The sequence below is a fragment of the Triturus cristatus genome, chromosome 12 (genome assembly GCF_964204655.1).
Source record: "Triturus cristatus chromosome 12, aTriCri1.1, whole genome shotgun sequence".
NCBI lineage: Eukaryota > Metazoa > Chordata > Amphibia > Caudata > Salamandridae > Triturus > Triturus cristatus.
In genome coordinates, this window is record NC_140595.1 from 219,942,136 (window position 1) to 219,964,430 (window position 22,295).

Below are 22,295 nucleotides of genomic sequence, written 5' to 3' on the forward strand. Positions count from 1 at the left end.
GACAAGATGGAATAATACAGGGTGTCAACATACAGTATTGTCAGTAAAAATATTTACACGTCAGGAAACTCAGCACAATTAAAGTACTACAAAATGTTGCGACAACGCTGGCTTGTGTTCCTCTTGTTCTGAAATACATGCATCTGAACGGTCATTTCTTCATGACTAATTCACAAAGGCGATAGGGAAGCTAACCTTTTCAGAAAGGGAAATTTTGCCTTAAGTACAAAGTCTAAATTCACTTGCATGGAGTATGGCACCCTGGTTAACCGATGGGAAAGGTCAATTATATATATCTGCAAAAATAACTGAGTGAGGACGTTTTTTTTAGCTGAATGATTTGAACGCAAACTGAGTATAAAAGCATTGCTCCCAGAACTGTCCTTTTTCATGGTTAACCTTGCAATGACGCAATAAACCTTTTGGATCCATCAAATGTTTGTTGTAGAAGATCACCATAGAAAAGCTTCTTGACAAACCAGTTACTTACTTTCTGTAACACTGTCTAGTAGTTACTCTAACTGCAGATTCCTCAACTTAGTACAGTCCCCAGGCAACATCCTCGATTTGGAGAATGCTAGAAATTGGGTTGGAGGTTGACTGGTCTTTGAGCCCTAGTTAATTGACAACTACAATCCTAGTCAGGGTAAGAAGCAGGCAAACCCTAAATTAGTCTGTGCTCACCCTCTGGTAGCTTTTCACAGAACAGTCAGGCTTAATTTGGAGTCAATGTGTATTTGTTGAACACTTCGAACAGTAAAACAGTGAAAATACCATACAAAAAGATTCCACACCAGGTTAGAAAAATAGAACTTAGTTTAATAAATAAAGCAAGACCAAAACCCCCAAAATCCAATAAGTAGAACTTAAGATATACATTTGAAAAGAATAATCTATAACAGTGCTTAGAAGCAGTAAGTGCTTACCTGGGATATCTGGTAATACCAGACTGGGGCACAGTCAAAAGTTCAAGCCGACTGCAATGGAGCGCGGGCCAGATAAAGGGACCCAGTGAGACCCGTGGAAAAACAGTACAGTAATCCTGGTTTCGTCAACGAAGATGTGCAGTGCAGCCGAACGATGTGTCGGTGTTCCAGATGCAGTAAGGGTGAAGCGACTATCTTCTACACGCAGCAGTGGTGATGCGTCGGTGCCGAAAGCGATACACTGGTTCCGCAATGCGACAGTTCTGTAGGCGATGCGCTTCTTCTGAAGACGATGAGCTTGTTCAGAGTGAGATGCGCAGGTCCTGTTCCCACAACAGTGCCGATAAGTCGGTTCGGCTCTAGCAGCAGAGGATGCGTTGGTTCTGCTGGAGCAAACACCTTAGAACCACTTACAAGGGTCCAGGGCTGTGGTGGCACCACTTGGCAGGGCAAACTCACTGATTGCAGAGTCCACGTGTAGGAGCAGGATGGTTGGAAGTTGTCTTTGTCGCTGATACTTCAGATTAGGAGGCAAGCTAGCAAGCCCATGGAGTCACACTGGGTTCAAGTGAAACAGGTCCAGTCCTCCTCACCCAGGCAGGGCAATAGAAGGCAGCAGGGAGGCACAGCTTGATAAGAGTCCAGCAAAGGAACTTTCCAGCAGAAGTGACAATCTGGTGTTTGGGCTCAGGACACAACTATGAGTTGTGCAATAAGAGTTGCATTCATGCATCAGGTGATCAGGGATCTAGAAGTGAAGTTGTACATCGCACAACATAAGAAGTTGCAGCCTTTGCACAAGTCCACCTCCCACTTCAAGTAGCGGGTGTGAACTCTGTCTAACGCATAGGGACATTCTGGCAAGAGGTTCCAAGTCAAAAAGTTCAAAAAGTCCCAATGCAGGCAACAAAAAGCAAGCAGGGACACTACCCTATCCTGCTACTCCATATACAAGAAGAAGACAAGTGCATAACAATGCCAGTCAGTCTCCCCTCTTGGTTCCAGGTAGCGGAGATGAATCCTCAGCTGGTCCTGGTGCGCTATAAGTTTTCCGGGCCATCGTCGGCAACACAGATGATCGAGGCCTTCAAAGAGGCCATGCTGCAGATTTCCTGTGCAGTTCTGACTCCCTTTGGCAGCCTTTGGGCCCCAACGAACCACAAGGGCTCCCAGTTTGGTTCCCTCTAGCAGCCAGTCATCAGGGTAGGTAAAGATTGGAACTTCCAACCTCCACAGATGTGCAGCAACTACTGCCTTCACGTTCTTGAACTTACGAGGGGCACAGGTGAGACCAAAAGGGAGCATAAACTGAAAATCCTCCGGTCCCATCAAGAACCGCAGAGAACGCCAATGGACTTGCAGGAGGGGGTATAAAAATAGGCATCCTGCAGGTCCAAGGGTACCAAACAGTCTCCAGGGTCTAAAGCAGACAGAACCTGAGCAAGCGTTGGCATATTGAATCTCTCGGTCTTCAGGTAGGCATTGAGAGAGTGCATATCTAGGATAGGGTGGAGGCCTTCATCTTTCTTTGGAACTAGAAAGCAGAGAGAATAGCCACTATGTCCTACTTCTGTTGCCAGCACCCTCTCAATGGCTCCTTTGACCGAAGGAGCCTGCACTTCCTGGTGCAACAAGGAGAGGTGGTCCTACATCAGTCAAGCTGAGGATAGTGGCAGCGGTGGAGTGTTTTCTAGCTATGGAAGGGTGTAACCACACCAGGCAATTAAGAGCAGCTACTTGTCAAACTTATGGCTTGCCATTGGGGCAGTTGGTTCCTGATCCTGCCTTCAACAGAGTGCCTGCGCTTGTTGCAAGGGCATACTAAAGGGGCTAGGAGGCTGCCGGGGGATAGCTGACTGGGCAGTCCTCTAGCCTTGATCCCCCTGGCACTTGTGGGAGCTGTATCTTCGGCCTTGAAAAGGCTGGGAAGCCTGTTGGCCATGGTGGCTCTGCTAGGAAGGACACAGCTAGTAGCCATGGAAGGAGAGAAAAGTAGAGTGCCTTTAGTGTGGGGTCTTTGTGAGCCCCAACAACAGGGAGGTAACCCTACTCTCTTACAAGCACTCAGGCACTGAACTGGCTATTTGGCTGAACAGGCAAGTGCAATCAAATGGCATGTCCATAAGCGATGCCTGAACATTCCCCGAGAAGCCAGATGTGGTGGTGGCGTTCCAGTCAGAAATTACTATGGGCTCTGCGCTGCTGCGAGGCATATTACTAACACCTAGAAGGGAGCTACCAGACTGAACTCCAGAGAAGGTAGTTGGTTTGTGACCGGAGTCAGCCCAAATCTGGTAATGGATACAAAGGCCCAGCTGGCGCAGAGGGCATACCCGCCGGAAGGAGTCCAGTCACGGAAACTTCCAGACCTGTGGGGCCAGAGGGCGCTCAACAGGGTCTGGATGCACAAATATGAGGTGCTTAGCCTCGGAAAACTCATTGTTGCCCCAGCTCCAGGAAATTCAGGAAAAGATGGAGTCGACTGAGGATCAGGCTCAGCAGCTGAGTGCGGGAGCGGGGCCTCCACTGGTGGCATCATTGCCGCACCTAGTCGGATGATTTGAACCAACGTTGAAAGGTTGAAGAGCGCTTTAACTTCTTCGTTTTTTTGTGATGGTGGCACTTAACCGAAGATGACCAACGACAACTCCAAGAGCAGATTCGGGAACTTGCAGTCAACTGGGACCTAGGGTGGTGCGTAGTCTTCCGATATCTGGCCACCAGGAGTTTAGTCTCCCGCTCACAAATCGCCTGTGGATTCACAGTGAGGCAGGTGGAACAGTTACTAGAGTTGTGGTCCAATTCTAGACACCACAGACAAACCAGATGGGGGTCAATCACAAATGCTTACCTGTGAGAGGCTCCACAGGGTTTAAAACCCATGCCTTCTTTGGGAACATACCTAGCACACTGTGAGAAAAATAAAAAAATATGTCAAAATAGTGGCCAAAAAGTGATTGGGTAGCTCTTCCAGATCTGTGCGGTAAACACGTAAAGAAAACAACTGATGTCAGCACGCTGGGGTGGCACCGATATAGGCACCAAGCAGGTCAAATTCGACACAGACAACACCTAGAATGAGCTGCTTGATGACACCTACCGGCAAGCAGGGGTACTGTTTAATATTTCCAAACTGGAATAGCATGGTGAGCAAAAAAACTATGGATTTAGGCCCAGATCTCTGTACTGGGGAGAATGTATGACATTGTTCTGCATTCTGTCCATCAATAGTTCTTTTTGCAATTGTCACCCCGAGTGGGACGGGTATGTTCAGACGTGAGTCCTGTGCTCTCCATGCCACTGGAATCAAGCTAGCCTGGCTGAAGAGGGGTGAAACCCTGAAATCAGTCCTAGGATGCTTGTTTCCAGTCCAGGGAGGACCTGGCCTGGCAGTTCGGGCTGGACTGTTCCCATAGGGTGCAGGGTCAGGACTGATTTGCAGGTGGCTGGGTCCAAACTGGAATGGCATGGTGAGCAAAAATGTCCATCAATAGTTCTTTTTGTAATATTTTCCGGATCCAGTCTGACGCCTTAGGAAAATTCTAAGGAAAGGAATCTGCTACTACAAGTCTCTATCAAATTAAACAGATCCGCGTACAATACTTTTTCATGGCCAGTCCGGTGCAATCAAAATTATAGGTGCTTAGTCTTGACAATGTCCTCAAACCGGAGGGATCCATGGGTGCGTGGAATTTTGCAATTAAGGGGAAAGTCCCACTTTGAACAAAACACACCCCCTGAGCTCCCTGGTAAAGAAAATGCACAGCGGAGAACAGCAGGCAGTCCACTCTTGCATGGAAGACAGCTCAACTCGATAGGTGATTCAAAGGGCGAAGATGGACTGAACCACCTCTGGAGAGAAAGATCCAGTCATGTTTGGCAAGATGACTGACTGGGGTCATAACCCATCATGTTATGGCAAAATCACAGGAGAATGATCATGTTCATGTTGTCTGTGAGGACCCAAAATGATTGACCATGAAGGGATAGCTAAAACACCTCTGCTCTGCTGCAGACCAGAGTCCTCTGATCTCAGTCCTCCTAATGTACATCCAGCCCTAGAGTGGAGGAGTTAGTCACCACCGCAACCCCTGCTGCGGGAGAGAAGAAGGGTCTACCACCAATGAGTTTCCAAGACACTGAACACTACTGAAGATATTTCATGGCTCCAGGGCAATCTGGAAACTGTCTGACAGTCAGCCTCATGTGCATGAGTGACCAACAAGATTCAAAGAGCCTGGAGATCCAACATGTGGACGACTGCGATGGCAAAATGGAGACCTCCACAGCCTGAAATATCAGGATCCTTTTCTAAACCACCCGGTAGTTTGGAAATGCAAGAAAACCAGAAGAAGTTGTACCCTATCCCACCTCGAAGAGGAGAAAGTGCTGCCATGGCTCCAGGTGTGACTTGGGCAGATTTGTGGATAGCCCCAAAGAGAACAGTAGGGATACTGTGACACTTGGGTGGTCTGACACCAGCTGCGGCAATTCCACCCTCAGCAGTCAATAGTTCAGTTAAGGAGAATACAGAAAGCCCTGTACTACTACAATCTTGCACTACTACAATCTTGTTAAAGACTCAAACGTCTGATGTCAGCCTGAATAGGAGGACTGCAAATTGGTACTGGGTGAAACCTGTGTGACTGCAACATTAGTGAAAATGTCCTGTAAGTTGAGGGGCAACATCCAGTCCCCCAGTTGCAGAGTCAAAAGTACCTGTGCAAGCAACATAATCAAATTTCTCCTGGCAGGGAAAAAAACAAGATGATGAAGCTAATGGTAGGGGTAATTCAAAACCAGAATCAACAGCATGCCTTATTTAGTATTGCGGATATAAAATCCATACAGTCAAAAAGGTAAAAATGGTTTTAGTCATTTTAGATCAGTTCTCATCATTTGAATAACCGCCTGATGATGTCACAAGACAATAATGCCATTGGTTAAATTGAGTTCCTAACTAAATGAACAAGCCAAGGCCCACACAGTGTTATTATTTTGTGACCTTTTTTAAGGCTCCTTAAATAAAAGCACAAAACCAAATGTAGGCCTGCACAAGCGAAGTAGTTATGAAGGTTCATAAGGAAACTACCCATGGCCTGAAGAGGCTTCACTGGCTCCTGTTAAGGCCTTGTATTCATACATATGGTCTTTTACAAGTTAGGTCCTAGACATGAGATGGAGGATATAGACTACTATGAACAACCTGTGAGGTAGAATCGGGCACTGGGTGAGTGAATGCACATCGACATGTACAGCTGGCGTCTCATGGCATCACTCTAAAAGGTGTTGTACTCAATCTCAGTGAATGAAAAAGATTCCAGGTCACTTAAAAGTTTGAAGACTCATCCCAACCCCCCCAGGGCCTTAGTATTCATTTGAAACCAAGTGAAATATATAAACAATTCTGAAACATATAAAAAACAAATGATATAGATATATTTGGTGTAATTAAAGCAGCTAGGCCTACTTGGGCATAAGCCACCATCACAAATTGTATTTAATTGTGTGAAGTTTAATTGTGAAAACTAATCTTAAAAACAGTGATTATGAAATCTCACATTAATAAGTATAATATATTCAATGTGAATTTGCAGTATCCAACATGGCCGCTGACATTGTAGATATCCGACAGTCCATTATTTATGTCACAGTGCATGCTGAAATAGGAAGTGATGTAGTGCACAGGTGTCGTGACAAAGGATTTGTAAGCCGAAACGCACCTGACGCTAAACACGTTTTTGGTCTGGTAGCTGATTAAATCAACGAAATCCTACTTGGAATGCAGTTACATGAACGAACGCACGCTCGCACACCATTCACAGAGTGAGCTAATGACTTTTCTGACCTGTCTGTCAGCATCTAATAATCGCCTCGTTAACTAAAATACTTTACTGACTCACCTGGCCTGTAGGTGACAAGGCAGTGTCGTGTGTTGCTTTCAGTCTGGATATCAGTACAACCTCCAGCTTCTAGTGGAAGTAGATGAGGTCGATACTGAGCATTATTCTGCTCCCAGAAGCAAGCGCCTTCAAGTGTACCAGCCAAAACTCCCCCACAAGGAAAAGCAGCTGAGGCCATGCGTGGCAGGTAAGACAGCGACACAACTGGACACCTGCAAAGGTCACACAAAAACAACTTTAACACTGCTGCTTGATAACAAATTGAACTTTTAGTTTGTGCTCTGCCTTCGTCATAAAAGGCATCACCTTGTTTTAAAAAGCCAACTCAATAAAAAGTATGAATGAGACTGCGTGAATGAAGTTTGATAGATCAAAGTGTGGATGAGATTTTTTTAGTATGTGTGGAGCAATATGTGTCCTGTAAAGCAATTATTCTGCATGTACAAGTTCTCAATAATGTTCTGTTGATGAACTGAGCTTACAGTCTACATCTGTGTGAAATTAATCTAGTTTCTTGTTATTCTGTAAAAATACTGAAAGGGAAACAGTACATCTAAAGATTGTTTTCTGCAATAAATGGTTTTTGAGAATGTCTGACCTGTGAATCTTTATCATTATAAGTAATTAGTAGAATCATACCTACATTACATTGTGTGGAGTTGGCTTAGAATTTCTCCTTTCCCCTGCTATTCCCTTCTCATTCATTTTCAGGCGCCCTCTTTTGTCTAATACACATCAAGCTTGAGACCTTTTCATTCGATCTCAATCACTATAGCAGATAACAGACCTCTGCTACTTTAATCTTTCATGACCAGAGGCAACAACAAACATGTAAAGAAAACAAATTATCTAACCTATTTAAATTATTGTCCTTTATCATAAACCTATCGTACCTGGATCCTTGAGGCACTAGTTCACGCACAGACGAGCTGGTGTCTCTCAGGTCATATACAAGCACAGAGCCGTTGATCAGTCCCGCATAGATGTAGTTTGTATCATCCTCGCACCAACAGCAGCTCCAAACCGGTCGACCAGCATTATAAGTCTGTACCACAGTATTTGTCAACAAGCTGCATAAGAAGAAATAAAAAAAGTTCGCTTAGCAGCATTTGAAAAAGGTCAGTTGTCTTAGACTTGAGACACGTGGTTCATGTATTGTTTGTTAAGCTACTCTCTTAGAAGTCCCTTGGACTTCCTGCAGGAGGGACTGCTGCACAAGAATTAAAAACTCATGCCAATGGAGTTCAAGAAAAAGATATTCAGATTACATGTGCAAAGTCATGGAGCTCAGTTTTTCTGTGTGCATCTCACAGCTGATTTTCTTTTCCTTTTATTTTGGAGGTTTTGCTTGAAAGTTTGAGCACACAAAAGGAGCAGTTTATTGAGTACCAGTAACTAATGCAATCTCTTCACATAAATGGCACTGAGAAATTCTTCCCGCAAACAAACATGGGGCAATGGCAACTAAAACACAGATGGACTGTCATATAGACTTAGCATCCCTGCAGATTATAAGACTGCTGGGCACTAAAAAGAAAAGACTGACTGCTTTGCAAGCTTTTCTGCCGAGAAACTGATTGCCTAGAAATGTGAGACGCTAAAACATCGGTAAACACCCAAAATATCGAATTTGAAATATCGACTCTACAGAACATCTAATAGAAAATATAGAGAGGCCAGAATATCGAATTCCCAAAATATAGTTGTATAGAATATTGAATTTGAGGTAAGAAATATCGGTTTCCATAATATCAAATTTAGAAATATAGTTCTCCTTAATATCAATTTTTTTTGTGCTATGTGGGTTGGTATACGTGTTAAAATTATATATATTTTTTTAACATATGTTTAGTTTTTGTAAAGTAATGGATTTTATGTTATTTAATTGTTGCGTAATTTAATTCCGTAGCGGGTTGAGGGTTTATAGGGGAATAGGGTGGGAAGTAATTTAATTACAGTAAATTAAATATTAATTTTCATGAATTATTTTTTATTTAATTTTGCGTTTTAGTTCTGTAGCGGGTTGTGGGTGTATAGGGGAATAGGGTGGAAAGTAATGTAATTGTAATTAAATAATTATTGACATTTTTGTGTATTGCTAAATAATTTGTTAATTATTAATTGGTCATTTGTTTATTACTGATTACATTTTTGGTATTGAAAATTAATTGGTTGTTAATTATTAATAGGTAATTAAATAAATAATATTTATTGGTATTTATAATTAATTAAATATTTTGAGATTGGCAATTAATTTTAATTGGTATTGATAATTGATTCTTATTTAAATATTAAAATCATTACTTTCCCTACTGTTGCACTCACTGGAGCGGGAATAGTAATTTTTACCCCTACGCTATCCAACGCTTTCCCTACTGATGCACTCACTGGAGTGGGAATAGTCATTTTTACCCCCAACGCTTTGCCTACTGTTGCACTCTCTGGAGTGGGAATAGTAATTTTTACCCTCCCGTTATGCAAAGTTTTCTCTTCTGTTGCACTCAGGAGTGAGTAGTAATAGTAAATGTTACCCCTACACTATCCAACGTTTTCCCTACTGTTGCACTCACTGGAGTGGAAATATTAATTTTTACCCCTACGATATCCAACGCTTTCCCTACGGTTGCACTCACTGGAGTGGGAATAGTAATTTTTACCCTCGCGCTATCCAACGCTTTCCCTACTGTTGCACTCATTGGAGTGGGAATAGTACATTATATCCCTACGCTATCCAACGCTTTCCCTACTGTTGCACTCACTGGAGTGGGAATAGTAATTTTTACCCTCCCACTATCCAACAAATTCTTTAATTTTGCAATTGTTGGATTGTGACTACTAATTTTATTCCATTAGCTATGTAATGTTTTTAATTTGGTTATATTTAATGTAGTGTAAAATATTAATTAACAAAAAGTATAAGTATTTAAATTATTATATATTATTTCTTTTTTTATTTAGATAATAGGTGTATTTACATATACATATGTAAATATGTTTTTAGTATTTTATAATTAAGATTAATTATTTTATCATACTATTAAGTAAATATATATGTTAAAAAAATTATGTTTTTTTACATTACATTTATTATTTTTACATTTTAAGCTTTTTAAAATTATTTTAACTATGTTTTATTTAATTGTGTTTATTTAATTACTTTTATATTATTTAATACATTTAAAAAATTCGATATTTTAGTTAACTATATTTTAACTATCTATATTTTGTACTCTATATTTTAGTACTTACCCGTTTGTAGATAATGATTCTATATTCTGTCCCTCGATATTTTTGAGTCAATATTTTGGGCAGTCTATATTCTGTCCCTCGATATTTAGTCACTGAACCAAAACATCGTGGTTGCATTCAGTGGTCTCAACTGACCAACCTGAATGCTGAAGGAGATTATGTGCTAATTAGGCAGGTACCCCCCCGCAGTCAGAGAAGACATTAATCAATGATTCACATTGCTGCAATAATAATGGTATGACTTCTAGGTTTGTTCATGTTGTGGCTTATGTCTGTGCTCACAGAAAAGCCAACAGAGAAGTAATCGACAGGATCATAAACTGTGCCACCGGAGCACAGCCTCCCCATGAAAGGTACTGCCACTTCCCAAGCTGATGTGACCAGTGGGGCACACATGCACTCAATTCAGACAGCATCAAAGACAGATAGCCTTGGGCAGAGTCTAAAGCAATCTCCACTCTATGAGCTGTGCAAGGCTACATACGGCAAATCAACACTGTTTCCAATGCCAGCAAGCAAGAGTAGGCCTAGACTGCATCAGACTAAAAGAATGAAGGACTGAAAGTTATTGTGACAGCATAATATGAAGGACAAACATTGCTTTAGTAGACCAACATTTTCACAACATTTTGGAAAAAGTCAAACAGACCCGCAGGGTCCTCCACACCAGCGAACACTACCCACACAATTCTCTGTAATGGTTAATGTCTGCTTTGCACGGATACTTGTACTAGAGGAGTAGCCTAAGCAGTCTCTCAAGTCTCCTTAATTATGAGGTGACGTTGGTATACAAATTAAAGTGGCCGCAGGTGATTAAGTACAGTGTACTGCGAAGTGTTAGAAGTAAAAACAAAAAAATGAAGCTTTTGCAGTAAGTAAAATCACTGGCTGAAAACGGATTTATTGATTAGCATAGATTTCCAAATATCTAGGATTGGTTGACTTTGCTTCTGTAACGGTCAAATGCTAAAGAGCAGTACTTATAGCTCAGTTTTTGGCTCAGAACTAGGGGTAAAGCCAAAGGACATCAGTGGTAAAAGGTATGTACATTGTTCCCATGTCCTGCATAAAACTGACAGGGAACATATGTTTAATCCAGATCTGTAGGAATCGGGCTCTATATATGGTATGCCACTAGGTGGTTACACCATGTGTGAGAAAGTGCCCGTTTTTGCATGGTTAGCCCCCACTTTTTGCCTGGTTTTCTTGTGGTTTCAAATATAGTGTGCATGGTCCCTTCCATCCAGGTACCCTGTGCTAGTGCTTCTTCCTTAAAACAGATGCCCAATTGGTACTTCTATCCACTGCAAGTCCCTAGTAAGTGGAACCCTGAGTTCCTAGGGCCTGGGAGCTTAAGAGGGTCCCCTGGAGACCCTCACAGGGACCATGCCCCTGCAGCTTCATGTCCCTGTGAGGGAGAAAATGACAAAGTCAACATGGCACCCTACCTGGGTGCCATGCCAGCCAGCACTGCCTCGAGGTATAGGTATGTCACCCCTCTAGCAGGCCTCACAGTTCTAAGGCATTACTTAATATTTTAAGTGCCAGTGAAGCCATAGAGTACAAAAGGGGGTGGTAATGGACGGAGCATCAGAACCAATCAAACACTCACACCCAGTCAACAGATGTGGATTTGATCCATCACCATTCTTTAGCCCACTCTGCCACCCCAGTTCAGACATGGCCATATGCAAATCAGTCTGACCCTGTGCCTCATGGGAACAGTTCAGCCCGAACTGCCAAGCCATGCCTTCCCTGGACCAGAATCAAGCTTCCTAGGACCGGTTTCTGGCATTTCAGCCGTCTTCAGCCAGGCTTGCTTGAATCCAGTGGCAAAGTGAGCAAGGGACTCACGTCTGAGCATACCCTGCCAACTTATGGCGAACATAGCAGTACAAAAGGGGGGGGGGGGGGGGGGGGTGATGGACGGAGCATCAGAACCAATCAAACACTCACACCCAGTCAACAGATGTGGATTTGATCCATCACCATTCTTTAGCCCACTCTGCCACCCCAGTTCAGACATGGCCATATGCAAATCAGTCTGACCCTGTGCCTCATGGGAACAGTTCAGCCCGAACTGCCAAGCCATGCCTTCCCTGGACCAGAATCAAGCTTCCTAGGACCGGTTTCTGGCATTTCAGCCGTCTTCAGCCAGGCTTGCTTGAATCCAGTGGCAAAGTGAGCAAGGGACTCACGTCTGAGCATACCCTGCCAACTTATGGCGAACATAGCAGTACAAAAGGGGGTGGTGATGGACGGAGCATCAGAACCAATCAAACACTCACACCCAGTCAACAGATGTGGATTTGATCCATCACCATTCTTTAGCCCACTCTGCCACCCCAGTTCAGACATGGCCATATGCAAATCAGTCTGACCCTGTGCCTCATGGGAACAGTTCAGCCCGAACTGCCAAGCCATGCCTTCCCTGGACCAGAATCAAGCTTCCTAGGACCGGTTTCTGGCATTTCAGCCGTCTTCAGCCAGGCTTGCTTGAATCCAGTGGCAAAGTGAGCAAGGGACTCACGTCTGAGCATACCCTGCCAACTTATGGCGAACATAGCAGTGAAATGCCAGAAACCGGTCCTAGGAAGCTTGTTTCCGGTCCAGAAAAGGCATGGCTTGGCAGTTCGGGCTGGACTGTTCCCATGAGGCACAGGGTCAGACTGATTTGCATATGGCCATATCTGAACTGGGGTGGCAGAGTGGGCTAAAGAACGGTGATGGATCAAACCCAGATCTGTTGACTGGGTGTGAGTGTTTGATTGGTTCTGATGCTCCGTCCATCACCACCCCCTTTTGTACCGCTTTGTTCGCCATAAGTTGGCAGGGTATGCTCAGACGTGAGTCCCTTGCTCACTTTGCCACTGGATTCAAGCAAGCCTGGCTGAAGACGGCTGAAATGCCAGAAACCGGTCCTAGGAAGCTTGTTTCCGGTCCAGGAAAGGCATGGCTTGGCAGTTCGGGCTGGACTGTTCCCATGAGGCACAGGGTCAGACTGATTTGCATATGGCCATATCTGAACTGGGGTGGCAGAGTGGGCTAAAGAACGGTGATGGATCAAACCCAGATCTGTTGACTGGGTGTGAGTGTTTGATTGGTTCTGATGCTCCGTCCATCACCACCCCCTTTTGTACCGCTTTGTTCGCCATAAGTTGGCAGGGTATGCTCAGACGTGAGTCCCTTGCTCACTTTGCCACTGGATTCAAGCAAGCCTGGCTGAAGACGGCTGAAATGCCAGAAACCGGTCCTAGGAAGCTTGTTTCCGGTCCAGGAAAGGCATGGCTTGGCAGTTCGGGCTTGACTGTTCCCATGAGGCACAGGGTCAGACTGATTTGCATATGGCCATATCTGAACTGGGGTGGCAGAGTGGGCTAAAGAATGGTGATGGATCAAACCCAGATCTGTTGACTGGGTGTGAGTGTTTGATTGGTTCTGATGCTCCGTCCATCACCACCCCCTTTTGTACCGCTTTGTTCGCCATAAGTTGGCAGGGTATGCTCAGACGTGAGTCCCTTGCTCACTTTGCCACTGGATTCAAGCAAGCCTGGCTGAAGACGGCTGAAATGCCAGAAACCGGTCCTAGGAAGCTTGTTTCCGGTCCAGGAAAGGCATGGCTTGGCAGTTCGGGCTGGACTGTTCCCATGAGGCACAGGGTCAGACTGATTTGCATATGGCCATATCTGAACTGGGGTGGCAGAGTGGGCTAAAGAACGGTGATGGATCAAACCCAGATCTGTTGACTGGGTGTGAGTGTTTGATTGGTTCTGATGCTCCGTCTATCACCACCCCCTTTTGTACCGCAGTGAAGCCATAGAGAGTACATGGGCTAGAAACAGGACAGCTCGAGTTCACCAGCACCATGATGGCTTCATTGAACACAGGAGTGTTGGGTACCAAATTACTCCTCTCAATAAATCCACACTGATGCCAGCAAGTGATTTATTGTCCCATGTACTCAGAGTGCATCTCAGAGGTGCCCCCTGAAAAGCTACCAACCCTGGTGTGGTCTCTGACCGTCTGTTGGCAGCCAGCCATAGCCAGACATGTTTCTAGACCTCTGGATAGAGAGCCCCTGTTCTCTGGGAGGAAAAACCATGTGGCTCACTGGTTAGAGGAGGCATACCCTGAAGCAGAGGTCAGACCCGGGACCAGGGTTCAATTCCCGACGCGGCAGGGTCTGAGCCCAAGTGTCCACGGACTTGATAATTCTCACTTTGGTGCCTACTCGAATCATGGGTTCACACACTGCAACTCTGGGCAATAGCTTGCTTAGTCTCCACTACGGCCCCCCCCGCGGTGGTATGCCTGGCTTTCACCTTGGGGATGCCCAGTACGGGTTATCTCACAGGGAAAAGCCAGGACGGGTTCCCAATGCAAGCGCCGAGATGCCCAAGGGTAAGTCGAGCGCTATATAAGAACACACATACATACATACATCCTGGGCAGATGTGTCACCTCCTTTCCCAGGATGGGCCAGTGCTCGAAGGGGGAAGCTTCAAAGATCTGCCGCCTTTGTAATGAGACGCCTCTGCTGCTAGCAGCTGATGGCAGCCCCTGGTATACACCCCTGATTTGGCCAGGAAAACTGGCAAGAAAACTCAAGAGAATAGGAGAGGTGAGGTGAAGCACACTTTTCGTTCTCCTCCATCTTGAAGATGAAGGCCCCTCCAATCAGGGCTAGCTCGAAGTCCTCTCCCACAGGAGGGTGGCCTAATAGAGGGTGTAGTCACCCCAGGTAAGGTACCCATTGGCCCTACCTGCTACTCCTCTAAAACACCCCTAAATGTGGTATTTAGGTGGCTCCCCCTGACTTAGAAACTAGATCTTCGACAACCTAAGAAGCAAGAAGACATTCCTGCAGAGAAGACTGAAGACAATGGCTGCCTTGGCCCCAGCCCTACCAGCTTGTCTCCAGCTTCAGCAACCTTTTGACCTGTCTTGCAGCGATTGACCTCTGAAAACCCTGGGAGGACTGGTGCCTTTGAAAAAGACTAATATCCTGTGGACAGCGGACCTGTCCAGATGAAACCGACTCAAAGGGACTTACAGGGAACCCTTGGACTCTGTGCACAGTATAACCACCTAGTTGTAATACCATATACAGAGCCAGCTTCCTATAGCATGCATAGAGTCCAGGGGTTCCACAAAAGTGTACAGGCCTCAATGTAAAACCCAAAGTGCTCTATTAGTGATAGTGTGGGCTAGCAGCCTTAGGTTTAACACAGAGGAGTGCAAGACATTTATTGCATAAAATTGACCAATAATGAACACTCAACTAAAAAATATCAGGATCTCTGCAATAAGGTAAGTCGGTTTTTAGTTAAAAACACTTTACACTTTCAAAATTCGACACTCAGTGTAATTTTTTAACAGTTCAATGTTATTCTAGGGAGGAAAACAATAATTAGGTTAAAAAATTAAGTACGCCACTTACAGTTCTAGTCTTCAGGACCAAAGGTGGGCAAGAGTCAGATGAGTACCAAAACTGCACCACCAGCAGCACAGGGGTGGCCGGGTGCAGAGGTCAAAATCGGAGTTCAGCCTAATGCGTTTTAATGGAGCTTGGGGGTGCTCAAAGTCACATTGCTTGAAGGTAAGTAGATCAGTTGCAGGGACCAAGGTTTGGGACCAGCAAAGGAGGGGGCACAAAGCAGCATCAAACATACACCACCAGTGGTGCAGGGTCCAATTTTAGCATCAGGCATGAGGATTCTGCTTTCGACGAACAGGCTGCAGGCGTCACACCAGAGGTGGAGGAGGTAGACCAACAACAGCAGAGGTAAGTAGAGATGTAGGGAGTCGTAGGGGCACAGTCGGTTCAGCTCACCAAGGCCCAGGGGCTTCGGGGTACAGGGGTGCCTTTTGAAGTCTGAGTCTTGTTACCGGTGCTGGCCGGGGTCAGGGGAGTCTCTGGATTCACACTGCAGGCGCCATTGTGGAGATCCGGAAGGTCAGCCAACGCTGCATTCTAGGTCAGGATCGCTGGGGAGACTTCTCTGGACAGGTGAGCCACTCAGACTCGAGCTATGGGAGTCAGGTGCAGAGTGGTGAAGACTCATGTTTACAAATGGCACAAAAGTCCTCGGAGTCGATTCCTTCTGGAAAGGTCTGTTGTCCAGAGGAAATTGGTGTATTTTTCAAAGGCAGCAGAACTCCTAGGTTTTCAGAGGTCACTGCCTGCAAGACAGTTCACCATTTTGGTGCAGACTCGTTTAAGCCGGAGACGGGCTGATAGGGCTGGGGGCCAAGGCAGTTGTTGTCTTAAGGCTTCTCCTCATGGTTGGCTCCCGGGATGTCTTCTTTCTTCTTAGGTAGTCACAGATCTAGTTTCAAGGTCTGAGGGAGCTTCCAAAATACTAGATTTAGGGGGCATTTTAGGTGAGTAGCAGATAGGGCCAATGGCCACCTTATCTGGGGTGACTACACCCTCAATCATGCCACCATCCTGTGGGAAGGGCCATAGTCCTAGCCCTGATTGGAAGTGTCCCCTCATCTTCAAGATGGAGGGCACTGAAAAGTGTGCTTAACTTCACCTCCTCAAACTGAGGGGTGGAGTTGGCAACGGTGGGCACACCTCCTAGCCTTTCTTAGTTTTACTACCCAAAGTGGGGGTGTAAACCTGGGGCTACCATCTGCTGCTAGCAGCAGACGCTGGGGGGTCACATTACAAAGGCGGCAGACCTTTGAAGCTTCCCCTTCGAGCACTGGGCCCAACCTAGGGCCCGGAGGTTTGACACCTCCTACCAGGATGTGCATTGTTTCTGGTCCCCGAGAGAAGAGGCTCTCCACCCAGGGTTTCAGAAAAATACCTGTGTGTGTGCCAGGCTGCCTAAAACCAAAAAACAATCTGTGCCCACACCAGGGTCGACAGGTTTTCAGGGGGCACATCTGAGGAGCCCACCGAGTACATAGTGTAATAAATCTCACACTGGCATCAGTGTGGATTACAAGAAGTTGTTTGGTACCAAACACTCCTAGTTTCAGTGAAGCCATCATGGTGCTGACGAACTCGAGTTGTCTAGTTTTCAGCCCATGTACTTCTCAATATTTAAGAATTGACTTAAGTATTGTAGGGGCATTTCTACTCATGCAGATATGCCCTCACCTGTGGTATAGTGCACCCTGCCTTAGGGCTGAGGCCTGCAAGAGGGATGACTTACCTTCAAACAGTGCTGACTGGCATGACACCCAGGCAGGGTGTCATGTTGTCTTTGTCGTTTTTCACCTCACAGGGGCATGCAAACTGCAAGAGGAGTGGCATGGTCCTAGTGAGAGGGTCCCGGGGGACCCTTTACAGACCCCAGGCCTTAGGGTACCCAGGGTACTACTTACTAGAGACTTACAGGGGGGAGGAAGTACCAACTGTGGACATGTTTAAGGGAAGAAGCACTGGCACAGGGGACATGAATGGGAAGGACCATGTGCACTACATTTGAAACCACATCAAAACCGGCAAGAAGTGGAGCAAAGCATGTCAAAAGAGGCACTTTCTCAAAAGATCTCAAAGACCTGCAGACATATTAGGCTGCCATACAACCTGAGATTTCAGTCTCTCTTCTTCCTGTATTGTATCTGGGTATATTACACGATTAGATAAATGTAAAATATTTCACTATAGTTAATCTGTATGTCATTGTCCTAGATTCCCAAAACCCTTATTATTGAACAAACCTTAATAAGTTATTCCATGTTCTAGCCATAATGGCTCTGGAACCATTAATGTAACTACATAGCATGTCCATATTTCACCAAGGAATCCCTGGTGCCTTGCTTATTCCTTAATGCAAGATAGAAATGCTGAAAACCGCAAGGGGAGACATATATGTATGTTGTGGTTTCTGGCTCCTGCTTTTGAAGTTGCCTTGCCAGAAAGTGTGCCAGGCTTCTTTTTATAGACAATGTGACCCCTTAAGACTAGGATGGTCCCTTGCTGGTGAAGGCAGGTTCCAGATTACCCTTTACGGCATCCAGTCCATCTGATGCTGAAATGAATGGAATTATAGAAATGCTACAATATCCTAAATTGAGCAAACCGAACTTAAAAACGATCATGTTACTTACCGTGTAAGCATCTGTTCTTGGCATGCAGTGCTGTAGATTCACATGCTTTGTTTAAGTCCGCCATCTAGTGTTGAGCTCAGATGATTACAAGTTGTTTTTTTTCCAAGGAATTTTCTTCGAGTCACGAGGCTGTGCGACTCCTCCTCTTGGGAATACTGTGCATGGTCATCGACTCCATCTTCAGATTCTTTCGCCGTGGGTAGGTGAGAATTTAAAGAATGCGTTGTATGTAAGCATTGAGATGGCCATCCGTTAGCACAAAATAAAGCATATGAACTGAAACCTACACAAGACTTTGGGGAAGAGGGATTGCGCGTGTGAATCTACAGCACTACCTGCCAAGAACAGATGCTTACAGGGTAAATAACAGAATCAGTTTGAGGCTTGTGTGCTGTAGATACAAATGCTCTGCATAGACTGTAAAGCAATCCCTCTCCCTAGGTAGTGGTTAACTTGTGGGAGTTGCAGTTGTCTGAAAAGGTGTCTTAAGTACTGCCTGACCAACATTGGCTTGTTGGTGTTCAAATACATCCACACAACAATGTTATGTGAAGGCATGTGGAGTAGACCATGTTGCTGCTTTGTAAATATCAGCAATAGGAATGTTTCTTAAAAAAGCCATAGAAGCTCCAATTTTCCTAGTGGAGTGTGCTTTTGGTGTAACAGGTAAAAGTCGTTTAGCCTTTGCATAGCATGTCTGTATGCATTTAACTATCCATCTTGAAATGCCCAATTTAGAAATTGCTTTCCCTAAACGAGGAGGTGCAAAGGCAAAAAACAACTGCTTAATATTTCTAAATGATTTAGTCCTGTCGATGTAATACATTAATGCCCTTTTTACATCTAAAGTGTGTAATGCTCTTTCTGCAACTGTGTCAGGTTATGGGACAAGCACAGGTAAATCATGGACTCATTGACATGAAAACTGGAAGAGACTTAAACGGAATGTTACTCTCCTGTCCAGATGAGACCTTAGTTGGTGCTATGTACAAAGCAATGCTCTAGGGGCTGCCCAAGGAAGGCTTCTCCTACAAATTTGGAGCTCCAAAATACTTCAAAAAGATCAGATTAAAATGTCTCAAAGCAGCAGCAAAAATCTGGTTTGAGGTCAGATTACTTTTGGGTACAGCATATTATAGTAAGTTGTCTCCCATATGGGGCTCCCCAGGTAACCCGGAATGTATACGCGATGTTCCAACGGACCCCTTTAAAACAGATAAATAGATGGGGGCAGCTGCTAGACGAGGGACAAAATCTGGCCTGGGAACATTGGAGTAATAAGACTGAAGGGAAAATCTCTAGCTTCAAAATTCACCAAGTGAACTTATGGCTTAAGTGTAAGGATTGGACAAGAGTGGAACCAAACCAAATGGAAATCGACCTCCGAAACCGAAGGGTTAGGAACAAGGAAGTGGCAAAGTGGTATCAGCATTTACTGAGAGCAGACAAGGATAAGATGCGAGCACCACTCTACGCATGGGATGGATACTTGCCGGATGCTGAGGTGGAAGAGTTTTGGCAAGTATCTTTATCTACCCTTCATATGGTAGTTAAACCTTCTGCATTAAGGAAGAACCATTTTTTTTACTCTTCATCGAGTTTAGTGGACCCCGAAAAGGTTGGCAAAAATAAGGGGAAGGGGTGACTTCATGTGTAAACGGTGTGGAAGAAATGAAACGGTTGACATGCATGTTTGCTACCTGTCCAAAGTTAGAATAATTCTGGCTTGCTGTGGGTAAGACCATCTCCTTTTCATTGGGTATCACTGTGGAGGTAAGCATGGTCTTAATCATGTTTGGGATAAGGCAGCAAGATTTGGGGGGCTCTTCTCTACACGTAAAACAAAGAAATCTGATGTTCTATTTAACTCTTATTGCAAAAATGGAAATATGTAAATTATTGACTCAACCCTCCCCACCATCTTGGCGTGCTTGGAAAAGTTTGGTGGCCTTTGTTGAGAAGATTGATAGGTGGAAAAACAAGGAGAAAAGGTGGCGGTGACTTTTGGGATATGTTGAATATCCAATAAATTGACCCGTCCAAGGATTACATCTTCTTAGAGCAGTTAGGCTAGGAAGTAAGTTGTACCTAATCGTTTAAGTGCGTGGGCCTCCAGAATCCAGAACGATGCTTATTACTGATTGGAGATGATATGAGGACACACAAAAAAAAAAAAACCTGGAAACTACTTTTGGTAGAAATTTAGGGTTAGTTCTGAGCACTACTCTATCCTTGTGTATTTGAAAGAAAGGCATTTCTAGGGTTAATGCCTGATTTTCAATAACTCTTCCAGGAGAAGTAATAGCAATTAAAAAAGCAATTAAAGATATTGCAACTGACAAAAATGAAATTGTTCAAAAGGAGGACCCTTTAATCTTGTTAGGACAATGTTTAAATTCCATGCTGGGGCAGGTGGAAGTCTAGGGGGAATTATTCTTTGAAGTACCCCATGAAAGCTTTTATAACAGGAATTTTAAACATTGATATGTGTTGTCTATTTTGGAGATGTGCGGCAATAGCTGCAAGATGTGATCTTATAGAAGTATATGCTAATCACGCAGTCTGTAAATGCAATAGGTATAAAATAAGTGTTTGTACCTTTGCTTGAAAAGGATTAACGTTTTGTTTGTGACATTATATATTAAAATGTTTCCATTTTGTAGCATAACATTGCCTTGCAGGTGGTTGTTGAGCTTCTTTAAGAATGTTCATATAGTCTTGAGGCACATTTAAGTATCCAAACTCTAAGACTTCAGGAGCCAAATTGCAAGATTAATTTCTTTGGGATTGTGAGGTCTTAGTGTTGCATGGTTCTGCGCGAGAAGGTGTGGGTTGAGGTGAAGCTTCTTGTGTTGGCCTAGAGATGGTTCCATTAGTGTTGAGAACCACTGTTGTTGAGCTCATGTGGGCGCTATCGGTATCATGGTGAGCGATGTTTGCCTGAATTTCCTAACCACTAATCGAAGTAGTGGGAGAGGTGGAAAAGCGTATGCAAATATCCCTGACCAGTTCATCCATAGAGCATTGCCTTTGGACTGATGGTGGTGATATCTGCTTGCGAAGTGTGGGCATTTCACGTTTTCTTTCGTTGCAAACAGGTCTATCTCCAGAAATCCCATTTGTGAAAGTATGGTTGGATTACATTGGGGTGGATTTCACCTTCGTGGACTTGTTGTGAACTGCTCAGAAAATCAGCAATCTGATTGCTTATTCCTGGGACATGTTGGGCTAATATATAAATGTTGAGGTGTATTGCTAACTTCCATATTTTCTGAGCTAAGTGAAATAATTGGGGAGTGTCCCACCCACCCAGTTTTTGTAAATAATACATTGTTGCCATATTGTCTGTTCGAATAAGGACAACTTTGTGTTGTAGGCGAATTAGTAAGGCTGTGATCACTAGATGAACAGCTTGCAGCTCTAGGTGACTGAAATGGAGATTCCGGTGTTTGTAATCCCATAGTCCCTGAATCTTAAGGTTGTGAAAATGTGCTCCCCATCCTGTTAGAGATCCATCTGTTAGGAGTTATTTGTCGAACTGGATCTTAAAATGGCCACCTCTTGGATAGATTTTGTGCATTCCACCATTGCAGAGAGTGATCTGCGCAGCTGTTTTCCAACACTAGATCATAAAGTTGACCCAGTGACTGAGTCCATTGCTGGAAGAGACATTGTTGTAGAGGTCTCATGTTGAGTTTGGTACGTGGGACTATGTACAAACAAGATGCCATCATGCCAAAAAGTCTGAGAAATATTTTGGCTGGAATGAGTTCCTGTTTGAAATTGTTGAATTAACGTTAGCATGTTGCGTATTCTGTTTGTGCTTGGGGGTGCGAACGCTAGATTTGTGTTGAGTGTGGGCCCTAGAAACGGTTGAGTAGTGGCTGGCTGTAGATGAGATTTTTGTAGGTTGACAGTGAACCCTAGTTGATTTAGTAAATGTAGGTTTTTTGAGTGTTTTGTTTGCAAAGTATGAATTTGTTTGCTTTGATTAGCCAGTCGTCTAGATGACGGAAGACATGAATGTTTTCCCTGTGCAGATGTGCTGCCACAACTGCATTTGCACTTTATGAACACTCTTGGTGCTGTAGTGATCCCAAAGGAAGAACTTTGAACGGATAATTATTTCCATGAAACAGACATCGGAGGT

At 44.4% G+C, this 22,295-nt stretch overlaps 1 protein-coding gene across 1 annotated transcript in view; it reads right to left on the bottom strand.

The window, feature by feature from the left end:
- The window catches only part of RFWD3 (ring finger and WD repeat domain 3), a 162,950-nt gene that overhangs the window by 18,995 nt on the left and 121,660 nt on the right, over positions 1–22,295 (bottom strand). The window contains exons 10-11 of the mRNA XM_085637103.1: positions 7,723–7,899; positions 6,830–7,041 (exon numbers count right to left, since the gene is read on the bottom strand). Of these exons, the coding sequence (XP_085493229.1) occupies positions 6,830–7,041; positions 7,723–7,899 (389 nt within the window). The remainder of the gene's footprint in view (positions 1–6,829; positions 7,042–7,722; positions 7,900–22,295) is intronic.